Source organism: Eucyclogobius newberryi, unplaced genomic scaffold (genome assembly GCF_026437365.1).
Source record: "Eucyclogobius newberryi isolate DKJ021-1_F unplaced genomic scaffold, fEucNew1.0.hap1 SCAF_11, whole genome shotgun sequence".
In the NCBI taxonomy this organism is placed as follows: domain Eukaryota; kingdom Metazoa; phylum Chordata; class Actinopteri; order Gobiiformes; family Gobiidae; genus Eucyclogobius; species Eucyclogobius newberryi.
In genome coordinates this window covers 23772401-23793347 of record NW_027315735.1, presented here as the reverse complement: position 1 = coordinate 23793347, position 20947 = coordinate 23772401, and the positions used below count along the sequence as shown (strand labels likewise).

At 42.4% G+C, this 20947-nt stretch overlaps 1 protein-coding gene across 2 annotated transcripts in view; it reads left to right on the top strand.

Moving 5' to 3' along the window:
* The first annotated feature begins 19712 nt into the window (after positions 1 to 19712).
* The window catches only part of LOC140354275 (A disintegrin and metalloproteinase with thrombospondin motifs 2-like), a 137898-nt gene continuing 136663 nt past the window's right edge, over positions 19713 to 20947 (top strand). Inside the window, exon 1 of one of the 2 annotated variants that reach the window (XM_072439227.1) lies at positions 19713 to 20029. In XM_072439227.1, coding sequence (XP_072295328.1) covers positions 19942 to 20029 — 88 coding nt within the window. In that variant the 5' untranslated portion in view covers positions 19713 to 19941. The remainder of the gene's footprint in view (positions 20030 to 20947) is intronic. The other variant, XM_072439234.1, reaches the window with a different exon arrangement.

Here is a 20947-nt window from a genome sequence, read left to right as displayed (position 1 = left end):
TCTGACAACAGTATAACGTGATATAAGTGGTACATCAGGTGCTTTTTCTGACATTGTTTTCTTTCTACTGGGATTTTTGGCTTGCTCACTCCCCGTGGTCGGCAGAAATTTAGTGCAGCAGGCGAGAGACCTGTTTTGGATGTTATTTGCCGTTTTATGGCCGTAATTTCTGTTGATCTTGTTTTATATAATGGAGAATGTCACTGATTTCCACTGTATAACACTGTTATATAAGTGCTTAGTCTGTTTTAATAGTTCCGTTTTTGATTGTACCAGTTCAAAGCTAATGTGAGGCTATACTGTGGCTTACCTGGACAAACCAAGGCCGTATCAGGACAAAACCTAAGCTTAAATGAAATGAAGTTCAAACTAAGTGTGTGACAATGTGCAATTAGTAATACAGTTTTACAGCTGAGTTAATGAAATCGATGTTCACCAGTAACTTCTATGTTGATGTTCCAACACTGTGAGACTCTTCTGTCGTCCTCTCTTTGTCTCCTCGGACTCCCACAGCAGCAGCAGGCAGAGGATGAGACAAATCACCCGGCCTGGAGGCCGTCGCCTTGCTCTGGATGGAGGGGATAGGGCTAGTATTAGCCTCTGAGGATTTCAGTGTGCCACTTGTCGCATGGTCAAGTCTTATCTCCTAATCCTATTAAATAAATGCCCCGTGTTTACGTTGTCAGGCATTAAACTCACACACAAGATATACAGTGAGATAAACCCTTTGGCCGCCGCTGGTCGAAATTGTGGAGGTGGAGGAAGAAAAACTTGAGTCAGTGACCTAGCCTATCAGTCTGTTTGGTTTTTCTTGTAATCCACTTATAACTTGAAGCAATGTATTTACGAAAGGACTCAGCTGTAGACCGAGCTTTGCTGTACGTGATAAATGCAGTGCCGAACCGGTGGTTATAGATAACAGCGGTGAAAGGGCAGGTTTATCAAAGGCCCCATACAAAAGAGTGAAAAAGATAGAGTGCGCACAAGGAAAATGCTGGAGAGGATCAGTCTTGAAATGTTCAGCTGGAATTCTATCTGTTACATTTACTTAATTCAGATCTTTTTTCCACTATTTATTAAATCGCTGGACCCACAACTACTTATACTAGAAATTCTGCCTGACGCATTACACTAAGGTTTATTTCCTTTTAAATGTTGCGTGGATATTTGAGAGATGTGTTTTGCATTTGAGAGACACATGGCTGTGATTGGACCGTCCCAAAACATGGTCTGTGATCTGGTTCCAGAACCCCCTGCTTTCAAACAGAATAAGATAAGATAAGATAAGATAATCCTTTAATGTCACACAAGGGGGAATTCTGTTGTTACAACGCAGTAGAAACAGGAGGAAAGGACAGATTATAGGAAGTTTCAAAACCACACTCTTAATAGAAGAACTCTTATGAACAAAACAAAAAACTCTTATTAAAAAAAAAACTCCTCTCCTATCTTAATAGGGAATGGAGGGGGGGAATAAAATAGATAGATAAAATAAAAAGATAAAGATAAAAATAAAAATAAGATAATAATAAAATAATGATAATAGAATAAAATAAAATAAAGTAAAAATAGCTAGCACAAGACTAGGTAATACTAATAGTAAGTAAGTAAACCGAATAAAAACAAAATAGAACACTCTTATTTACAGGTATTGCACATGGTTAAATCAGTATTGCACATGAATATGACGGTATTGCACATGGTTAAATCAGTATTGCACATGTTCAGGGCAGTGTTTGTTGTAGAGTCTGACAGCAGCAGGAAGGAAAGACCTGCAAAACCTCTCCTTCACACAGCAAGGGTGGACCAGTCTGTCACTGAAGCTGCTCTCCAGAGCGGAGAGAGTGTCCTGCAGGGGGTGAGACTCATGGTCAAGCATAGATGTGAATTTAGCCAGGATCCTTCTGTCCCCCACCTCCTGCACCGAGTCCAGAGCACAGCCCAGGACGGAGCTGGACGTCTTGATGACTTTGTCCAGCCTCTTCCTCTCCCTCTCTGTGATGCTGCTGCTCCAGCAGGCCACACCGTACAGGAGGGCTGATGCCACCACAGAGTCATAGAAGGTCTTCAGGAGTGGCCCTGTCACTCCTGAAGACCTGAGTCTCCTCAGGAGGTAGAGCCGACTCTGGCTCTTCCTGTACAGTGCGTCTGTGTTATGAGTCCAGTCCAGTTTGTGGTTCAGATGAACACCCAGGTACCTGTATGAGTCCATGAGAATTAAACGCACAATGAGAATGTAGGAAGGACTGGCTGGCAAACTTCATTGACCCTCTAGGAAATTTGTCCTCTGCATTTAACCCATCCTGCTCATGCGACCGCAGCAGAGCACCCAGGAACCATTCTCCATATAATTTATGTTGGTCAAGGCATCCAAGTCGGAGGATTAGTCTACTTTGCATGTTGATGGGAAAACAGAAAACCTAGAGGAAACTCACCCAGACACAGGGAGAATGTGCAAACTCCACAGAAAAGCCCCACGCGATCAATACTCAGGCCTCTGACCTTCCTGCTGTAAGTGCACACTACACAGCCAGCGAGTCGCCGTGACTGAACTGGTGTTGCCGTCTACAGTCGACAGGACAGATGGAAGTTCGGTGGAGAAATCGTACTGTAATCTTTGTCCAGTACAGTAGCTCAGTCATGGCCGCACTGTAGACTTGTATGTGATCTCATGTCCGCATGGCTGCCAGAAGAGTGGGCTGTCCTGGCGGGGGGCCTACGTTTGTTTAGCTGTGAATTCTTCCCTCCGATCCAGTGACTCACAGCCGGGAGCTTACAGGCAGCGCTCGCGTGCCCAGAAAACACTAATCTGGGGCACACACAAGAGGACTGCCACATCAGTACACCAGCTCTACACCCGGGTCCTTGCTCTCAATCTTTCAATTTCTCACCATAACGACGCCATATAATTATTAGCTTCAACAGAATCTTGAGAGAATGCGTTTGAATTTTACTACTGCAAAACATGAATCATGATTTTTCAACACTAAAGTATTCGCCCAAAAATGAAATAAAGTTAACTTAATAAGATAAGATAAGATCCTCACATGGGGAAATGTCATTGTTACAACGCAGTTAGATACAGAGGAAAAGGACAGATAACTTATAGGAAGTTTTAAAACACTCTTAATAAGCTGTTTATTTCATTTATTTCATTTATTTCATTTATTTCATTTATTTCATTTATTTCATTTATTTCATTTTAATGAATTCAATTTATTTTATAGCTTAAAAAACAGCTATAATGTGCATATGACATATTAGATTACACATTTAAAATTTGTGAACATTTAAAAAAAGTTGTGAACCTTTAAGATTGAACTCAAACTGACATTATCAGTGATGTTTATAATAGTACTTCCCAGTTGGACACGAGCAGCAGATGTGTCATTTACCAGAAATACAAAAGGCCTCACCCAAACTGCACATGTTCCTCCCCTGCTCCAGTCAGAGGAAGCAACACTGAACAACAATCATCACCATCATTAGTAATGTTCGGATTCTTAGCATTCAGAGAAAAAGAGGCTGGAACGGCGAAGGCGCTCATGTATAAATACTGTGGTCGTGTGAGAAACAGACTTCGCGAGGCCAAAGGGACGTGAAGGGTGTGAGTGCGGAGCCGTACTGGCAGCACACTCTGTTATTGTGTGTGCGGCCCAGATGGACTTGACTGAGGTTACTTGGACTGAAGCAGAGGAGTTTTGCTCGGGAAATAGAAACCTGTTGAGTTTTTGAAGAAAAACAAGATGTTAGAGTTGTCAAATTGAAACGAAACAAAGCCGTTATTGGTAAACAGTTGAATTAGTTAGCACAGGGAAAGAACATTATACCACACCATTTTTGTTTTTTAGAATGTTGAAGAAGCTCATTACCTAAAACATGGACACTATTATGTCTCTCTCGCGTCCGCCTTTCCGTCTGAGGGAGTCGGATCTGTCCTTCACTGTGGAACTCCTCCAGGTTTATACTTTTTCCCAAAGAGGTCTGGTAGTTTTTCCTGGCCGAGGAGGAGGGTCTAAGGAGAGGGGAGCTTGGAACATTTGTCTAAGGACAGGGAATGCTGTGACATTGCCAAGTCCCTATGAACATTGTTTACTCTGTTTTTTCTCTATCGCCCCTCGAGGCAACTGCTGCTGTGATTTTGGGCGTTACAAAAATAAATGGAATTGAATTTCTGCCGAGATTTCCCTATGTGGGAAACTAACTGAAGGATACCTTAATCTAACTTTGACCGTTCACCTATTATAGGTGATAAATAGGGATGTCGATATTATTTAGTTATGGTAATTGATACTCAATACAATATATATATATATATATATAATTCTGAGAACTTTTGAAGCAAAAAAAAAAAAGTGAATCTACACAAGTAAAGTTTTTTTTTAAAACAGATTAACATTACAATATCACTAAGAATTAGAATTTCATAAAGCACTGATATCAGGCACTGATAGAGGTCGGTTGGTGGTCGATAATTACAAAGTGTGGAAGCAAAGGAAATAAGGATTTTTCTGTTGGAAATGGTATTCATTATCTGAATATTTCTCCCCATAATAATCATGTCACAAAAATCTGATGCTGTGACATCCCTAGTAATAAAACAACAGTTTCAAATGTGTGTTGGCCATTTTGAGTGACAGACTTTGTGGCTTAAACAAGACACCGAGACAAGTTTGACCTCAGAAGATTGGTGGTTGGCCCCTGTCTGTCCAATGGAGCTAACCCAGAAGTGTTTTGTGGATCCTCTGACCACGCTGAGATGCTGTGCTGTTATACAAGTGACGGTCCGGGTGCAAATCAATGAGGTAAAGTAGGTCAGAGGAGAGGGAGACGCGGGCGGTCTCAGAAGAGCAGCCCTTTGTTCCACTTTGGAGCAGGATGCAAAATGAAGCATCAAGAAAATGCCTGTGGTCTGTCCCTGTGGGCCCTGTGGGCCCTGCACACACAGCGAGCAGCATGGATATGTAGACAGGTGTTTGCACCTGGTCTCAGAACGGGACGTCACAAGATCATATTTATTAGAGTTACAATTAGGCCCTACAGAATATAAATCACTAATGAATGACTATTCAAGATTATTGACACCACAACTAACAAATACAGTAACATTCCCTTTCAATCACGTCTTCAGGTGAATTCACTATACACTTTTTAACTATTGAACTCTGATCCGGACCAAATAAGCGAACTCTGGTCTGTTTGGAAAAGTCGACTCTGGTGCAATTTATCTGAATTGTGAACGCAAACGAAGTGAGAGCAGAACTAAACCAAGAAGTAAGACACGCGTGAAGCTCAGAATCAAACAGACTCCTGTGTGAGATCGACACCAGGACAAATGACACACAGAAAGACGTGAAAATAGCAGGTTTAATTATAATTACTGATGACCACGCAAAACTATATCACTGTTTCTATTGATTACTCAGCTAAATGGAACCTAATATAAAAGTAAATGCTTAAGCTGGCTTTAACATGAGAAAAGTGGCCTATATTCAGCCACTATTAAACTGTACAGGTGACATGATGATGTCATGCCTTTCAGAGCTTGTGTTTATAACAGCAGAGATTTGTATCTTTTTATACATCTTTTTTTTAACCTTGGGCATTTCTCAGGGATCTAGAGCATCCCGACTCCTCTTCTCCTGATTTAAAAACACCTGCCCCACAACACTGCTTAACACACAGCTCCTCAATGTTTTATGCTTACTTCCTAAACTGTTATATTTCTTCAAGTTCTTACAACAACACTGTAACAGAATAATCCCCATGTCAATGCATTCAGACCTCGAGCCTGGCTTCTGCATGACATAACAGCATGGACACTCCTTTTCCATGGAAACTCCAATAAAGTGTGAGTGTTTGTCGGTGAGAATCAGGACCATGCAACGTCCTCACTAACCCAATCACAGCTCACATAACGCGGCGCAGCGACCAGCACAAAGACAAAACTCATTTAGCACCAATTTCTCTTGATCATTCCTAATAACTGCTGATATTGCCTGTATACATGGCGCAATAATGAAACGCAGAATGAAACGAATCCACCCACTTGTATGTAATGGAAATGAGGCGTTGTAGTCATGTCGATGTTTCAATTATGAAGCTCTGAGCTGGATTTATCAATATTTATTTTTAGGTGTTGAATTTTAAATATGTTATGAAACACTTTGATTATACATTGGCGCACATGATTGTGCGTCTCCGGTCTTGTGTGTACGTATGTGGAGTGTGCGTGTGCCTCTCCAAGCGAGCTGCAGGGCACTTCCATAAAGTTTAATTATATGTTGCATTCCCAGTGGAGGGGCTGAGATTAAACTAAATTAAATTGTGTTGGGGTGCATAAAATGTTTCTGTGCTTCAGAGAATGCACAGAAGACACAATACGCAGTTGTGTCGGTTTGTGTGCCATCTTTAGAACCGTTTTTGTTTCTTCTCTTTTTACAGTTTAAACTTGCAAACTTGATCCTTTGTTGACTTAGTCGGTTAGTTCTTGGTTATATTTAGTTTTCCCACAGATGCAATAATGACCCAGAAGTCACACAAAACACAAAAACAGACCAACGAAGCACATTTTTTCCGCCATCCTCCATCGCACAATTGTTCCTTCTATGGATAAAAACTGATGAAAAAAATCTCATCATCCAAACAAGACTTTATTAAATCTTTTTTCCTTGAGCGTCTAAGTACCATTTAATATTTTTTATCTTGAATAAACATGTTCTGGTATTCAGAACATGACTCATCGCAGTAATGTGTCCGCCTGTTTTTGAAATGGAACCCAAACCCACTGGAGGATTAAAGCTGTGAAGCAGTGATTACATTTTATTGTGATAGTAATAACAGTATAACACATTTCACATTTAGCTGTGTTAATCCCAGGGTAAGTATTTATAAGACTGAGACAAATAAGGATCGGAGTGCAGCGCGTTTCCATTGCTCCTGATGAAGCCTGATTGCTCATATTCCTTATTTTTTGTTTGTCCTCAGTGTTGTGCCATATGGTCTCTATCTTGTAGCTAATACAACAGATAATGTAAGTATACCTAGAGAAAAGAAGGATACGGTGTACTTAGTTTCACCTATTATTGATCATTTAGTTACAACAGTATGATCCTTTCCGCCTTCTTGCTCTCTATTTGTCATTGTGTGTTTGGCCCAATTTGTCAGACATCCACCTGCCGACACTATTAGCTTCATGCCCTTTGACCTTTGACACTGCAAAACGACCCAAAGAGGGACCGTCGTCTCTGTCCTGTGATTACAAGCACTATACTGTCACAAGCTGTTGTTTTAGATTGCACAACACCAGAAAAACGTCCATAAAGATAAAAAAAAGGTTGATACCAAGACTCAAACTCATGTCGTCCTCTCGAGCGGCAGGTTCTCCTCGTGCTTACATGGGGTTTTTAGGTGCTCGGGTTTCATCCATCAACCTAAAACATGCACAATAGGTCAAATTGTCCAACTAGGTCCTGGCCTGGCCCTGCTCAAGGGCAGTTTACTTACCTGACCATCCAGTCCCTCCCACATTTTGTTCAAATGCAGAACGGCCTGGAAAGGGTGTCAAAAAACTAGTTTGTAACACGTGTCTCCACTGAATATTTTCATCCATCCATCTTCTACCGCTTGTTCCCTTTTGGAGGTCGCGAGTGACTTCGGGCCTTAGGCGGGGTACATCCTGGACAGTGGCCAACTTGTTGCAGGGCTGACACAGAGACATAGACATTACAGACAATTATTCACTCTCACATTCATTCACTAGGGCCAATTTAGAGTCACCAATTTTACCTAACACATGCATGTCTTTGGACGGTGGGAGGAAGCCGGAGAACCCGGAGAGAACCCATGGTAACACGGGGAGAACATGCAAACTCCACCCAGAGAGGTCATGTGATGTTGGTCTGGTCTGGGAATCGAACCCATAATCTCCTTCTTGGGAGGCAAGAGCGCTAACCGCCTTTACCACCGTGCATTTCAGAGCTAAATAAAAAAGCAGCTGAAACATGTCAATAAATACATCGCTAACAAAGCCTACGTATCATAACTGAGGATAAGATGAACGTTGCCAAAGTAAAAATGTATAACTGAGTGCTTCGTGTGTTGATTCTGCAGAAATTCACTCAGTCCTCGGACACTATGTTTGTTTACATTGTGTTTATCTGATTAGCTTGTCAATCAAACCCATTTGAACGGACAGGATAAAAATGCAGACAAACATTTTTTTTTTTTTAAGTATTGTCAAAGTATGTGGTCTTGGCTGCATGGTCAGGCAGTAGTTTACTACTTTTAGTTGACTGGGACAAAAAAAGCACACCTCCACAATACCCAGTCATGTAGAAGTGCATCTTTTAATTTGAGGTAGGTAGTGCACCCTTGCTGGCCAGTGATAAAAGTAAGAGTGATGTTAGCAGTAAGTATTTTCATTATTCACAGAGGCATTTGCATTGTAATTATCATGTTGCTGATTACATGAAGCCAAGCGTGTCATGTAACAACAGACACTTAGGCCTCCTGATAACATTTCTGCTTGTGTGTGTCTCATTGATTTATAAGCAGAGCATTAATGGAGTGCACTACACTGGGGTGCACGCATGCTGGGCTTTTGTACATTTGTGCTGTGTCAATGAAAGCCTCAGCCTGAGCTCGTCTCATGACTGCGACAGCACTGACCCCGAGCCCACATCGCACTGCTGCTTGAATGGATTGGCCCACTCATACTCTCTCTTTCTCCCTCTCTTTCTGTCTATCTTCATCCCAGATTCACAAAATGATCACGTCGTGGTTTGCATGCGTGTGTGGGTATGCAGACATGTGGGCGGGATACATACTTCTCATACTAAAAAGCTACACAAGCCTCTCCAAGATTAGCCCTCCTCGTGAGCAGCTTTGTACTTAAGTGTTCACTTGTTTTTCAACCTGCTTTTCAGCTCTGATGTTGTGAATATGGGACCATGATTTGAACTTTTCCAGAAATATTTGTATGCTTTATAGAGGAATATTTTATTATTTCTACCGGTATTTCTATTTAAAAAAAAATAATAGACATAGAACATTACAAAACACAGCAAGACCAGAGAGCAAAAATCAAACTAAGAACACAAGTAAATATCAACTAAACATCAATAGAAACAAACAAAAGTACGGCACATTTGAATTAATATAGAAGTCCCACCTAGTCCAAAGTTAGCAAAATTTGTCCATTTCCAAATTAAGTCTGAATGTAATTTTTTCCATTGTTCTAATGTCTGTCCAGTCCTTCTCCTTGGTGTTATTTGTGTCATTCGTTTTTTTGTCATGGCCTTTTTTCCTGCTGCCAAAAGTACATTCCAGAATTATCCGTAACTTTAACCAAAAAACAAAATAATGTGGCGTCTGTTGCACTTAACCCTCTTTTGTTCCAGAGTAAACATCATTACAGCACTGATATCGGCTAATCATTTTTGGGCCGAAGGCTTTATTAGACAGAAAAGGTCTCATGAAATGGGGGATGAGAGAGAAGGGAGGACGTGCAGTAAATTGTCGCAGTCGGGATACGAACTCACGACACTGCGGCCGGCTGCACTTTGGAGTCTGGCATTTGTGCTGTGCCTCATTCTGCACTGATTCTTTTCTCATATACTGGGCTCAGAGGTGAGGTCAGTGCATACATGAGAGGACTGCATTTCAGACACAGTCACATTCTTTGCCGGAATGATTACAGTATACAGCAGTGGTGCGGAGGCCCGGGTTGGAGCTCCACTTCCTGTGGTCAGGTTAAATACAGAGGCTCAGAGGTCAGTGCCTGCTCTGTCCCTGCTGGCACTGCACTGTCTCTGCCAGATTCAAATAGAGCCTCCCATTTCTGCTACAATCACACGTGACACTTATTTTCCGTCCATACCTTTCTTGTCATTGCAATTACTGCTATATTTAAATATTTTCACAGATTTCCATTATTTCCAATTTTTCCATTATGGTACTTATTCACAGATAGAAGTGGGAAATATTCTGAATAATCGATGAAATTCACAATATTGTCTAATTATTGTAATTAGGATATTCCAATACTAAAATTTAGGCTACCATTTTAATGTTGCCAATGCCTTGTTGAGGGAACTACACTAATACAAGTTTACCGGTCTTAGTAAAAAATTAACAATTTAGAGGATTTTATTCTTAAACTGAAGGACAGCACAGAGGCGCTCATCATGGCACCACAGGAAACAGGCCCTGAGCACAGGAGCAATAGAGGCCCAGCTCTAGCACAGCAGACCAGACCCAAGGTGTAGGCCAGGCCTGTTCAGCTGATTTTTCCTGAGAGACAGATTTCTCGGGGGGGGGCGCGGCCTCTTGGCCAGATAGGCTACTAACCAGGTCTGAACCAGGACTAAGCCAGCACCAAATCAGATTTTAACTAGTACCAACCCAGAAATAAACCAGAAAAAAACATAAAAAATTAATATTATTTGGAGATGGGTCGTGGGCCAGATCAGATCATTTGGGAGGCCTGATCTGGCCCCCAGGCCTTAAGTTGAATAGCCCTGGTGTAGGCTGTGCAAAGAGGCCCCTGAGACAATCCAGCAAATAACTGCAGGGTGTAAAATGCTGGCAGGGACAGCATACATGGAGCGCCATAACCAGGAGGCTGGCATGGTGTACAGGAACATCTGTGCAGAGTACGGGCTGGAGACCCCAAGGACAAAGTGGGAAACACCTCCAAAGGTGGTGGAGTATGACCGAGCTAAGATCATGCGGAACTTCCAGATACAGACTGACAGAGTGGTAATAGCAAACCAACCAGACATTGAGGTGGTGGATAAACAGCATAGGAAAGCCAATGTGGTTGACGTGGCAATACCAAGTGATCATCAGGAACATCAGGAAAAAGGAACAAGAGAAACGAAAAATAGCAACGGCTCAGAGAGGAGCTGGAGAAGGCACGAAAGGTATTTTATGAAGGAGGTGATCCAGTGACTAATTCTGACTAATTATAGGCCAATATCAAATGTGAAAAATGTTTTTGTGATCAGTTGAATTTCAATCAGGCACAGTACAAATATTAAGGTGGTAAATGATAATATTATGGCACTTGATAAGAAATAGTAAGATAAGATAAGATAAGATAAGATAACCTTTATTTGTCCCTCAATGAAGAAATGTAAGTGTTGCAACACATATTAGATACAGAAACGGATTAGGCACAATATAATCATTTTTTAAAAAAGAAAAAAAGATCACTTAAAAAAAACTGTTATACTCTTAATAAAAATAACTCTTGTTTTTACAGCTGTTAAATGGACAGAAAATATTGCACCAGGATGATTGACATTATGTCACAGTATTGCACATGAATATGAAGCTGAATGTTCAGGACTAACAGTGTTTGTTATAAAGTCTGACAGCAGCAGCAGGAAAGACCTGTGAAACCTTTCCTTCACACAGCGAGGGTAGATCAGTCTGTCACTGAAGCTGCTCTCCAGAGCGGACAGAGTGTCCTGCAGGGGGTGACACTCATGGTGCAGCCTAGATGTGAGTTTAGCCAGGACCCTTCTGTCCCCCACCTCCTGCACCGAGTCCAGAGCGCAGCCCAGGACGGAGCTGGACTTCTTGATGACTTTGTCCAGCCTCTTCCTCTCCCTCTCTGTGATGCTGCTGCTCCAGCAGGCCACACCGTGCAGGAGCTGATGCCACCACAGAGTCGTAGAAGGTCTTCAGGAGTGGCCCTGTCACTCCAAAAGACTTGAGTCTCCTCAGGAGGTAGAGCCGACTCTGGCTCTTCCTGTACAGTGCGTCTGTGTTATGAGTCCAGTCCAGTTTGTGGTTCAGGTGAGTCCACTCTCTCAATGTCCCTTCCCTGGATGTTCACTGGTGAGGGGGAAGCAGAGTGCGGAAGTCCACCACCACCTCCTTGGTCTTCCCCGAGGAGGTGGTTCTGCTGCCACCAGTCCACTAAGTCCTGCTCCAGTCCTCTGTACTCTGCATGTGCATCGTCGTCGTCCGTGATGAGTCCGATGATGGCAGAGTCATCAGAGAACTTCTGCAGGACACAGCTGTCCGTGTCATGTCTGAAGTCTGCAGTGTAAAGGGTGAAGAGAAAGGGCGCGAGGACAGTGCCCTGGGGCGCACCCACACTGCAGGTCCAAGTGTCAGACACACAGTTCCGGGCTCTCACAAACTTGGGTCGGTCTGTGAGGTAGTCCAGGATCCACTCCGCCAGGTCATACTCCACACCAGCCGTCTCCAGTTTGTCCCTCAGGAGCAGCGGCTGGATGGTGTTGAAGGCACCTTAGAGATCAAAAACACAATCCTCACAGTACTGCCAGGCTTCTCCAGGTGAGAGAGAGAGCGGTGCCGCTGGGAAATGACGGTGTCCTCCACTCCGATGCCAGGCCTGTATTAAAACTGCAGCGTGTCCATGGCTGAGCTCATGGTGGAGCGGAGGTGGTCCAGGACCAGCCGATCCAGTGTCTTCATTAGATGGGACGTGAGAGCCACTGGCCTGAAGCTGTTGAGGTTTTTGGCGTAGGGTGTCTTAGGCACAGGCACTGACCTCCACACACGAGGTCTTCCAGACCTGTGGTACCACCCTCAGCGTCAGGCTCATGTTGAAGACATGCTCCATAACTCCGCACAGTTCATATGTGGAGGACTTTAGGAGCCTGGAGCTGATGCCGCCTGCTGCCTTCCTTATTTGACTTCCTTTACTTCTTTACAGTACTGCACTTTGTATAGATCCGTCAAAAGCTTTTGACACCATGCTGTTTAAAAAACAGATTCAATTGCTCAGGATTGTCAGAGCATGCAGTGGCATCGTTCTCAAATTATATGAATAACAAGACTATATCCATTAAATATGAGGGTCTTTGGTCAGATTTTGTTTCTGTTGTCCACAAGGGGTGTCACAGGACTCAGTTTTGGGGCCCCTCCTATTTATCTCGTACATAACGACTTGGGTAAAAATGTCTCTGACAACTTTATGCTGACAACGACAGTTATTTACTGCTATCAATCATCTCTTGCTCAGGCCATTGAAAACCTTCAGAAAGCTTTTTGCAGCTCTCCAGCATTCACTTTTTCAGTTTGACAAACTAAGCTACCGCTCAAACTTTAAGAAGGTTCCGCAGTCTATTCCAGTAGTGTCCACTTTTGAAGAGAACGTCATAGAAGTGGTTCATTAATACAAATACCTTGGTGTCTTGATTAATGACGTCATTACGTTTAAACCACACATACAAAAATTAAAGCTTGAACTTACCTCTTTCAGGTTCTGTGACTTGTACTCACGAGTACAATACCTTCTCCAGCCACTAGGAGGCAAGGACAGTGGTACACATTATTTACAAGGCAATACTTGGATTACTGCCATTCGTACTTTGATCATGTGCAATTGTTTCTCATAACTTGTGCTATTTTTATGTTGTTCATTTGTATCTTAACTGTGTTTAAAGGACTCCCTTGGAAAAATAGGTTTTTAATTTGTGTTACCCAGACAAACAAACAAACAAACAAACAAACACAAAAACACTTTTTCATGTTGTGGAGATGGACATTCTACTAGACGTTTTGTTTAAAAATTAAAAAAAGTGAAGTTAAAAGTGGTGCCCGTGGTCTCATCGGAGCACGTGGGGCAGTGACCCCAGAACAAGAGGAGCTACAGCAGATGAGATATGTAGAGTGAGTTTAAATCTCGGCTCTGACAATGTCCTCCCTTCTCTCTCATCCCCATTTCATGCTAAGTTGTCCTGTCTAATAAAGCTTGTGTGGCAAAACAAAACAAAAATCCTTAAAAAACAAACAAACATGTACCTGAAATTTAAAAGTAAAGTTTTTCCTTGAAGGAGACAAAACATGTTCCAACAATATATTTTCTGGACCAATGCTGTTGAAAGGCCAACAAAGAAAGTATAGCAGCTGCATTTCTTAGAATAAAAAGGGTTACATAGGTTTATTATGGTTACTTAACTTGTACTTAACTGTCTGTACACAGCATATTTTACATTGTGTAGCGTTAAACCGTTGAAAGATTGTTTTGTAAAATCTGTCATGCTCCTCTTTTATGCCTCCTGACTTGTGAAAGAGGGCAGACAGTGGCATTGACATAGAAATAGGCCATAAGTGTCCACTGTGAGCTGAGGTGACATATGGTGCATACACTGTGGATAGCATACACTGAGAGAGTGGCCAAACAATCGCACACTTATGGGAGATCCAGCAGGGCAGCGCGGCACATTGGCATCACCAATGAATAAGTAAAGGTGCTATTGACCCAAGGGTCGGCATCACGGGCCTCCACAGCAATTCTTCCAATGAAAAGTGAAAAGTATTGACAAAACCGACACAAGTCTCTAAACCGAGAAACAAAGACTGTGAGTGAGATGCAAACAAAGACGTTGAAAATAATTTCTGCTGTGGCAACTGCCTATATTCACATAAACCACGAACATTTCTCTGCAGATTTTAACATAAAAGTAACTGACTGTCATCTTATTGTGTAGAAAGAGTGGAAGACATTTGTTGGCTCCATGGGACACTGTGGCCATTCGTCCTCATGTGAACTTTGCTGCGCCTCCTGTACATTTAAACAGATGTGGGGCTGAATAAAGCTGGTATTTTTAATCTGAATGTGAGTGTGATGCTGTGAGCGATTCATATTTAGTCCTATATGTGCCTCCACTAATAATACGTTTGCAATTGATTTGTTGTGTGAAGATGTGACTATAACTTGACATTAAAGTGCTCAAGAGACTGCAGTTATACAAGTAGGCAAGAAAATAATACTACAAGAATGTTCTTTTATATTACTACAATTCATGCACATTAGTGTTATCACTACAAGTTCAAACTCGATTTAAGTAATGAGGAATAATCGGTACTGATTTCAATACTACAAAACAATGAATAAAAAATGCTCTCAACAGTACTTTTTCACACAAAATATATATATATTCTTTAAATCTGCACAACACAAAAAAATATGGAACATGTAATAACTTTTTAGTATTGAAAACATTTAATATACCTTCAAACATGCACCTTAACGCCAAGAAAAGTTCCTATGTTTGCGAACTGAACGGCAATAAACCTTTTCTGATTCTGATTGTGACCAATAGTAGAAGAGACTGTAGATAACACGTGTTTGCACTAGAAAAGCACTTAAAGGTGGTATGGACGATTTTTCGGCGATTTGAGAACTCAGGCGGAAGTGCGCATGCGCACTCCGCCGTGCGGACTGATACAACACACACATGCGTTTGTTTATAAGCGCAACGGAGTGCATCACATCTCTCGTCTCCCGTAGATTTCTGTCCACTTCTGCGTCAGCTCGAACTGTCTATCTCCGTCCTCATTTTGCCCCGTACACTGAGGGAACTATATTATGATAGATCCATGCGCTTAGGCACGCGGAAACGTGGGCACGAGCCTGACGCGGATGCAGGTGAGCGGTAGGTGTGTTTTATGATTGATACGTGGCAGGACAAATGATTTATCCACGCCACGAGGAAATATGATAAAAAAAAATGCTGAAAAAAATAGTCCATTCCACCTTTAATACATGAGACAATGATTTTACCACATGGCCAAAAATTATATAATATAATATAATAATAAGTATAGAACATAAAGCATTGTTCAGGTTTATTGAGCAATAACAATGGGCACTTTCTGAGCCACAAATCAAGGTGATATGATTGACCACGGTTATGCCAGAAAGAAAAACAGATTTAACTTTTCCATATTCTCTTCCATTTTTGTATTTACTGCCCCAGTTCCTAAGGTTGTCTGACGGCGCTTGAGTTCATGGCTTGTCCTGATGTGCTGTCATGACGAGGCTCAGTGAGCACCTGTCCTGCCCTCTTGAGGCTGCTGACGCCTCCTTATACATGCGGACACATGGTGGGCCCCTGCCTGACCTTGGTGGGACAGAAGGAGGAGTCACCAGGGAAACAAGTGTGGCGGCGCGGCAGGGGACATTGTGACATATGCTCCTAGTGCAGCCCTAAACGCACATCACAGTATAATCACGCTCTACTAGGTCTATTGGGGGCTTTAAAATGGGCTTATTCAGGTGAAAAGGTTTTGATGTTGCTCTAGAGAACATTAGAGTGGTTCATTCATTAGCTATTGGCAAATGTACTTTAAACCCCTAAAGGAAATTAATAAAAATAAAGCATTAATTGAACACAAAAGTGGACAATTTAAGCACATATTTATGACCTCCTTCTGCACAGTTTTATGTCGTGGGCATTAAATCCATTGCTAAACCATTCCTTTTAAATGTTACATTATTGCAAACACATATCTATCATCTATCTATCATATATCATTATATCATTGTCTCTATTGTACATTTCATGAAAAAACATGTTGATCAAATAACAAAAACTTAACGATTTGGGGCCTTTAAAGTATTTGAATTATTCATCAATTCATAAATGAGTTCTTGTTTTGAATTAATTTATTCAGCTCTTGCAAATTTACATTTTAAAGTTTTGTTTTTGTTTAAATACTTTTACTGTTTTGAAAAAGCTTTCTGAAACTTAGTCATTTACAATTTCGGAGGATAGAATACTGGATTATATATGGAATGTTTTTCATTTTTTTGTGATTATTGAGCATTTTAGTTATTTGAAATATTCAGCATGGTCTCATTAGTGATATATTGCTGGAAAAATAAAGGGTTGTATAAGTGTATGTCTTAATAGTCCTAAAAATGACACTACAGCGTGCAAACATGTAGAATGATGCTTAGGCGGGTTTGTTTTAACTGTGCCATTTTAATGCTTAACCAATCAAGCATTTTCCTTAACTTATTACGCTTGAACAAATCCATAAATATAAGGTCACTGCTATTGTGGACATGATAGCTGCCTCTACTATAAATACAGTACATCCTAAATGTCTTTTGCTGCTGAATAAATTAATTTCTTGGAAAAGAAAATTGTCTGGGCAGCCAGTAAACATGCAAGAGAGAGAAAAGGCAGATTATTATTCAAAAACACTAGAGATAACTGCTGTACATTTAGACTTAAAAAGTGCAAAGTATTTTTTTCAGTCTAGTAGGCTTATTTTTCTTTGCACTCACAGTTTTGCCAGACATTTGACCACATGGACACACATTTGATAATAACCTGAGCCAGTCTGTTTGTCTGGGGGATATTATTGTCTGTCTCCCCCTCTCTCCTCTTTCCAACTCTGCACTTCTTCTAGTTGAGGTGCAGGGCTTGGTATTGCCATGGAAACAGGCTCCGGGATCAGTGGGCGGAGGAGGGACTGCCGCTCATGTCTGGTCGCACTAAGGTATATGTTGGGCACATGCTGAGGCTTGGGACTGTGCTGACATTTTGGAGACGCTGCAGGTGAATGAGGTGTGTTCTGTGGATGACCTCTGACTGTTGAACACACTTACATGCGCCGTACTTTGTTTTTGCCTCAGTGGAGGGTGTGTTTATTGCGCTGCCTGCAGGTATTACCACACAGCATGTTTACGTGTATGTTTGGCCCAGTTCTGTCCACCTTTGTACATTTTATCAGCTTTAGCCTTGTGTTTTTTATATCTTTGCCCTTTATTCCGCACCTTTTCTCTGCACCTTGCTTCAGCTGTGCTCCACTGTACAAGCCACACCAGCAAAAGTCGCCAACAAATGCTTACCTTTCCTTAAAACTATTCTGTGTAACATTTGAACTAGAATTCAAGTTTGTGTGTGTGTGTGTGTGTGTGTGGTTTAAAAAAATAATAGTAATAATTTTGGTTTTCTTTTTAGTGGGCTGAAAAAGGTAGAAAGCCCTGTGTCGTCACGGCACGCTTGCATCTCCAGAAACCTGACTCGTACTTGGCCTGCAAAGAGCCTCACTAACTATTCCACAGTGCTGCATAAAACGTATCTATCTCCATGGATCATTATCTAAATGGTTTTATTGGTGTTGGTGTTGCTTTAATGAAGACATTTATTTTTTTGGAGTTTAGAAATAATCTAACTCACATTATTTTAATGTTTTTGCACCTTACACTCTAGATCTAAAATGACCACTGACTTCCTGCTCAGTGTGGCATTTCACAAGCTACCAATTTTAATTTATGGTGTTTTCATTTTGATAAGTGAGACGTTAATCCTATAAATTGGACCCGGAGACTAAATTCAAAAACGCAAGTCAGTACAGGGCAGTGGGCGGGGATATGAGGAATGTGCAAACTGAAATATTCTGAGCACAATTCCCACGGCTCAGAGTAAGCCAATGATGAGGAAAAAACTGCACGCTAAAACCAGTCGATGTTTCTCCTTTAAATCAAAACTTGAGCTTAAAGGAGACAGGTTTCTTGTTTGTTTTGGTGGAGTCCGGTCTAGGGGCCTTTTAATGTTTTAACCTTTAAAAATTCCTAAAATGTGTAGCATTTATTGTCCATAACAAACGTGATTTCACTTCATATCAGCTCTCTCAGTGCTCTTAGTTACTCCAGGCACTCCATTTTCTCCTGCCGCACGAGAGGCTCTTAAAAAGGGTCCAATCCCGATGGCTTTTGTCCTAAATTAGTGACAAAATAACCTGCAGTTTCTTTCTAAACTTCTTGTTCAATATGCTCTCACTTTGAAAATAATATTGCATTCGCACAAAACAATCAAGCAGAAGAAAAAAAACATTGAAGAACGAAGCTGCTCTGGGACAACATTGTTAAAGCTGGTGTTTGAAGCATATGGATGCAAGAGTGGCGTTATCTGCACTTGCATCATGTTATGTCTCAGACTTCAATCTGTTTGACCTTAATCTTTTCTCATCCTCAATATATAAAATAGTTTCTCAAGTCTAACCTTTATTACTGGTCTTTTCTGTGATATTTGTGATGACATAAAACACATGTATGCCAAAAATACACAGGTTTAACATTTAAATAGAGGCAAGTATTCACAATAACCTGTTAAACTGATGAAATGCAATGTTTTGATCTGGTTATATCATATTCAAGTATCCAAATTCTTTATTTTATTCATTTCTTTAACCAAAAGAGTGTCATTGTTCAATCAAATGAACAAACACTGAAGTATTAATGCCTTCAAGTACAGACAAATAGAAATACAAGTACGAATTCATATTAATAATCATTAATAAGTAAAGTGCGATTGATTAGGCTATTAATAAAAATAAACGCTGGCTAAAGAAATATCCAATAAAAGTTGAAAGAAAAATCGGATGCCTCAATGTAAAGATAACGCATTATTTAATAGTATAACAATATAAAAATCATATCATATTTAACAGATGTATAAAGCCCTTCAGTTTGGCCTTCAACCGCTAGAATTCAATGCAAGAGGCATTTCTGTAGTGGTGTAGTGGTCAGAGGGCTAAACCATGTGCTAAAAGAGGCCAGTGCAGGTTAGGGCTGTTAATGCCTCTCTCCTCATCTCTAAATTGGACTCTTGGGCCCGTGAGAGCCGCGCGCGCACCTCCCCGCCTCCTCCACACGGGGCGCTGCCACTCGTCCAACACCGGGACACTTCTGTCGGACGGGATGCATTTAAAGTTGCAGAAGTCAAAATTGTCTCCAAAGCCACATGGCGCGGGAGAGAACCGAGCTTTCCACGCGGGGGCCCCGTCACTCACGCGCTCCCCCCGTCCCGTAACACCGGTACGGCCGGTGCGGAGTACACTTGTCAGAGAGGATGCGCGGGGGGGCGAGAGAGGCGCGCGCGGAGGGGCTAGAGTTGAGTGAGTGAATGTGAAAGTGCGTGAGGGAGGAGAGAGAGAGCACCGGGAGGAGGAGAGGAAGACTCGCGGCCGCGGAGTGAGACGGGAGTGAGAGAGAGAGAGCGAGGGGAGGAGAGCTCCGTCGCTCCCCGTGCACTTGGCAGTCTAGTTGCGGGCTGCTGTGCTGTTGCTGTCGTGGCGTGGCTGGTCGCGCCAGGCGGGGAACTTCACCACACTGGAGCCCGGAGTCCCACTCTCTCACCTGCGCAGTTCGGAGCTGCCATGGGTCTCTCGCCTGGATTTACAGTCCTAATTCTTTTCCCGGCCTTTATGCTGCACACCAGCGGCCTTTACATCGCCAGTAGCGTTGGTAAGAAACGTGCTCAGTGTTTACGTCCCTGTCCTTATCTCGGTCCCGGTCTGCGGGGCTCTGCTCTCTCTGTTGCATGGAAAAACACCGCCGGGCTTTTGTGCGGCTCAACTTCTCATGTGTGCTCCGACTCTGGTGTTGTTGAGGAGACTTTCCCGGGTGTTTTTGGGGTGTAGGACGCACGAGGTGAGCCGCTTGGTCCTGTCAGGTTTGGCGAGGAAGTGGGCTGACATTATCTGTCGCAGATATCGATCTGTCACAGGACGCGGGAGTCGGATGTCAGCATATTGATCACACTATTTTCCAATCACTCCAGCGACACAGAGAACAAGAGGAAAAAGAAGCGTTTGTTTATGACCAAACTTCAGCTATAAAAATGGGGACTGACATGACGCGTGCGGTCCAAGGGCAGCTGGGCCCCTGGGGCCCGCGGGGCTCTTGTGACTCCGTGAAGTGTCTTTGCAGTGCGGGCTCCTCCAGATGATGCTCGTGTTGTCACACGGACACGTGAACCTGGCCCATGTCTTGAACATGCACTTGTCCATGGGCTTTGGACAAACAAATATGTAACTATGGTCCTAATCTGGTTGGATACATTTAAAGTTTTACAGGTAATTTGAACATTGTGAGGCATGACTTAAGACATATTTCCTCTGGAGCTATCGGTGAGAAAACAGTCAGAAAGACGCAATTAGCGGCTCTCTCCTGAGCTGTCTTCCCTCTCGGAGGAAGGGCACAGAAGGTGTCCGGGGCGCAGCGCGCACTGCTGAGGCTGCCGTTTCCAAACGCGCACTGCGCCGCACCAGCACCGGGGTCGCCTCTGGGTTTCTGGGTGGGGCTGTATGTGCATCAGTGCGCGCGCGCGCGCGCGTGTGTATTTGTGTAAAGGTTAGATATTCATTTGCCTATTTTGTTTAT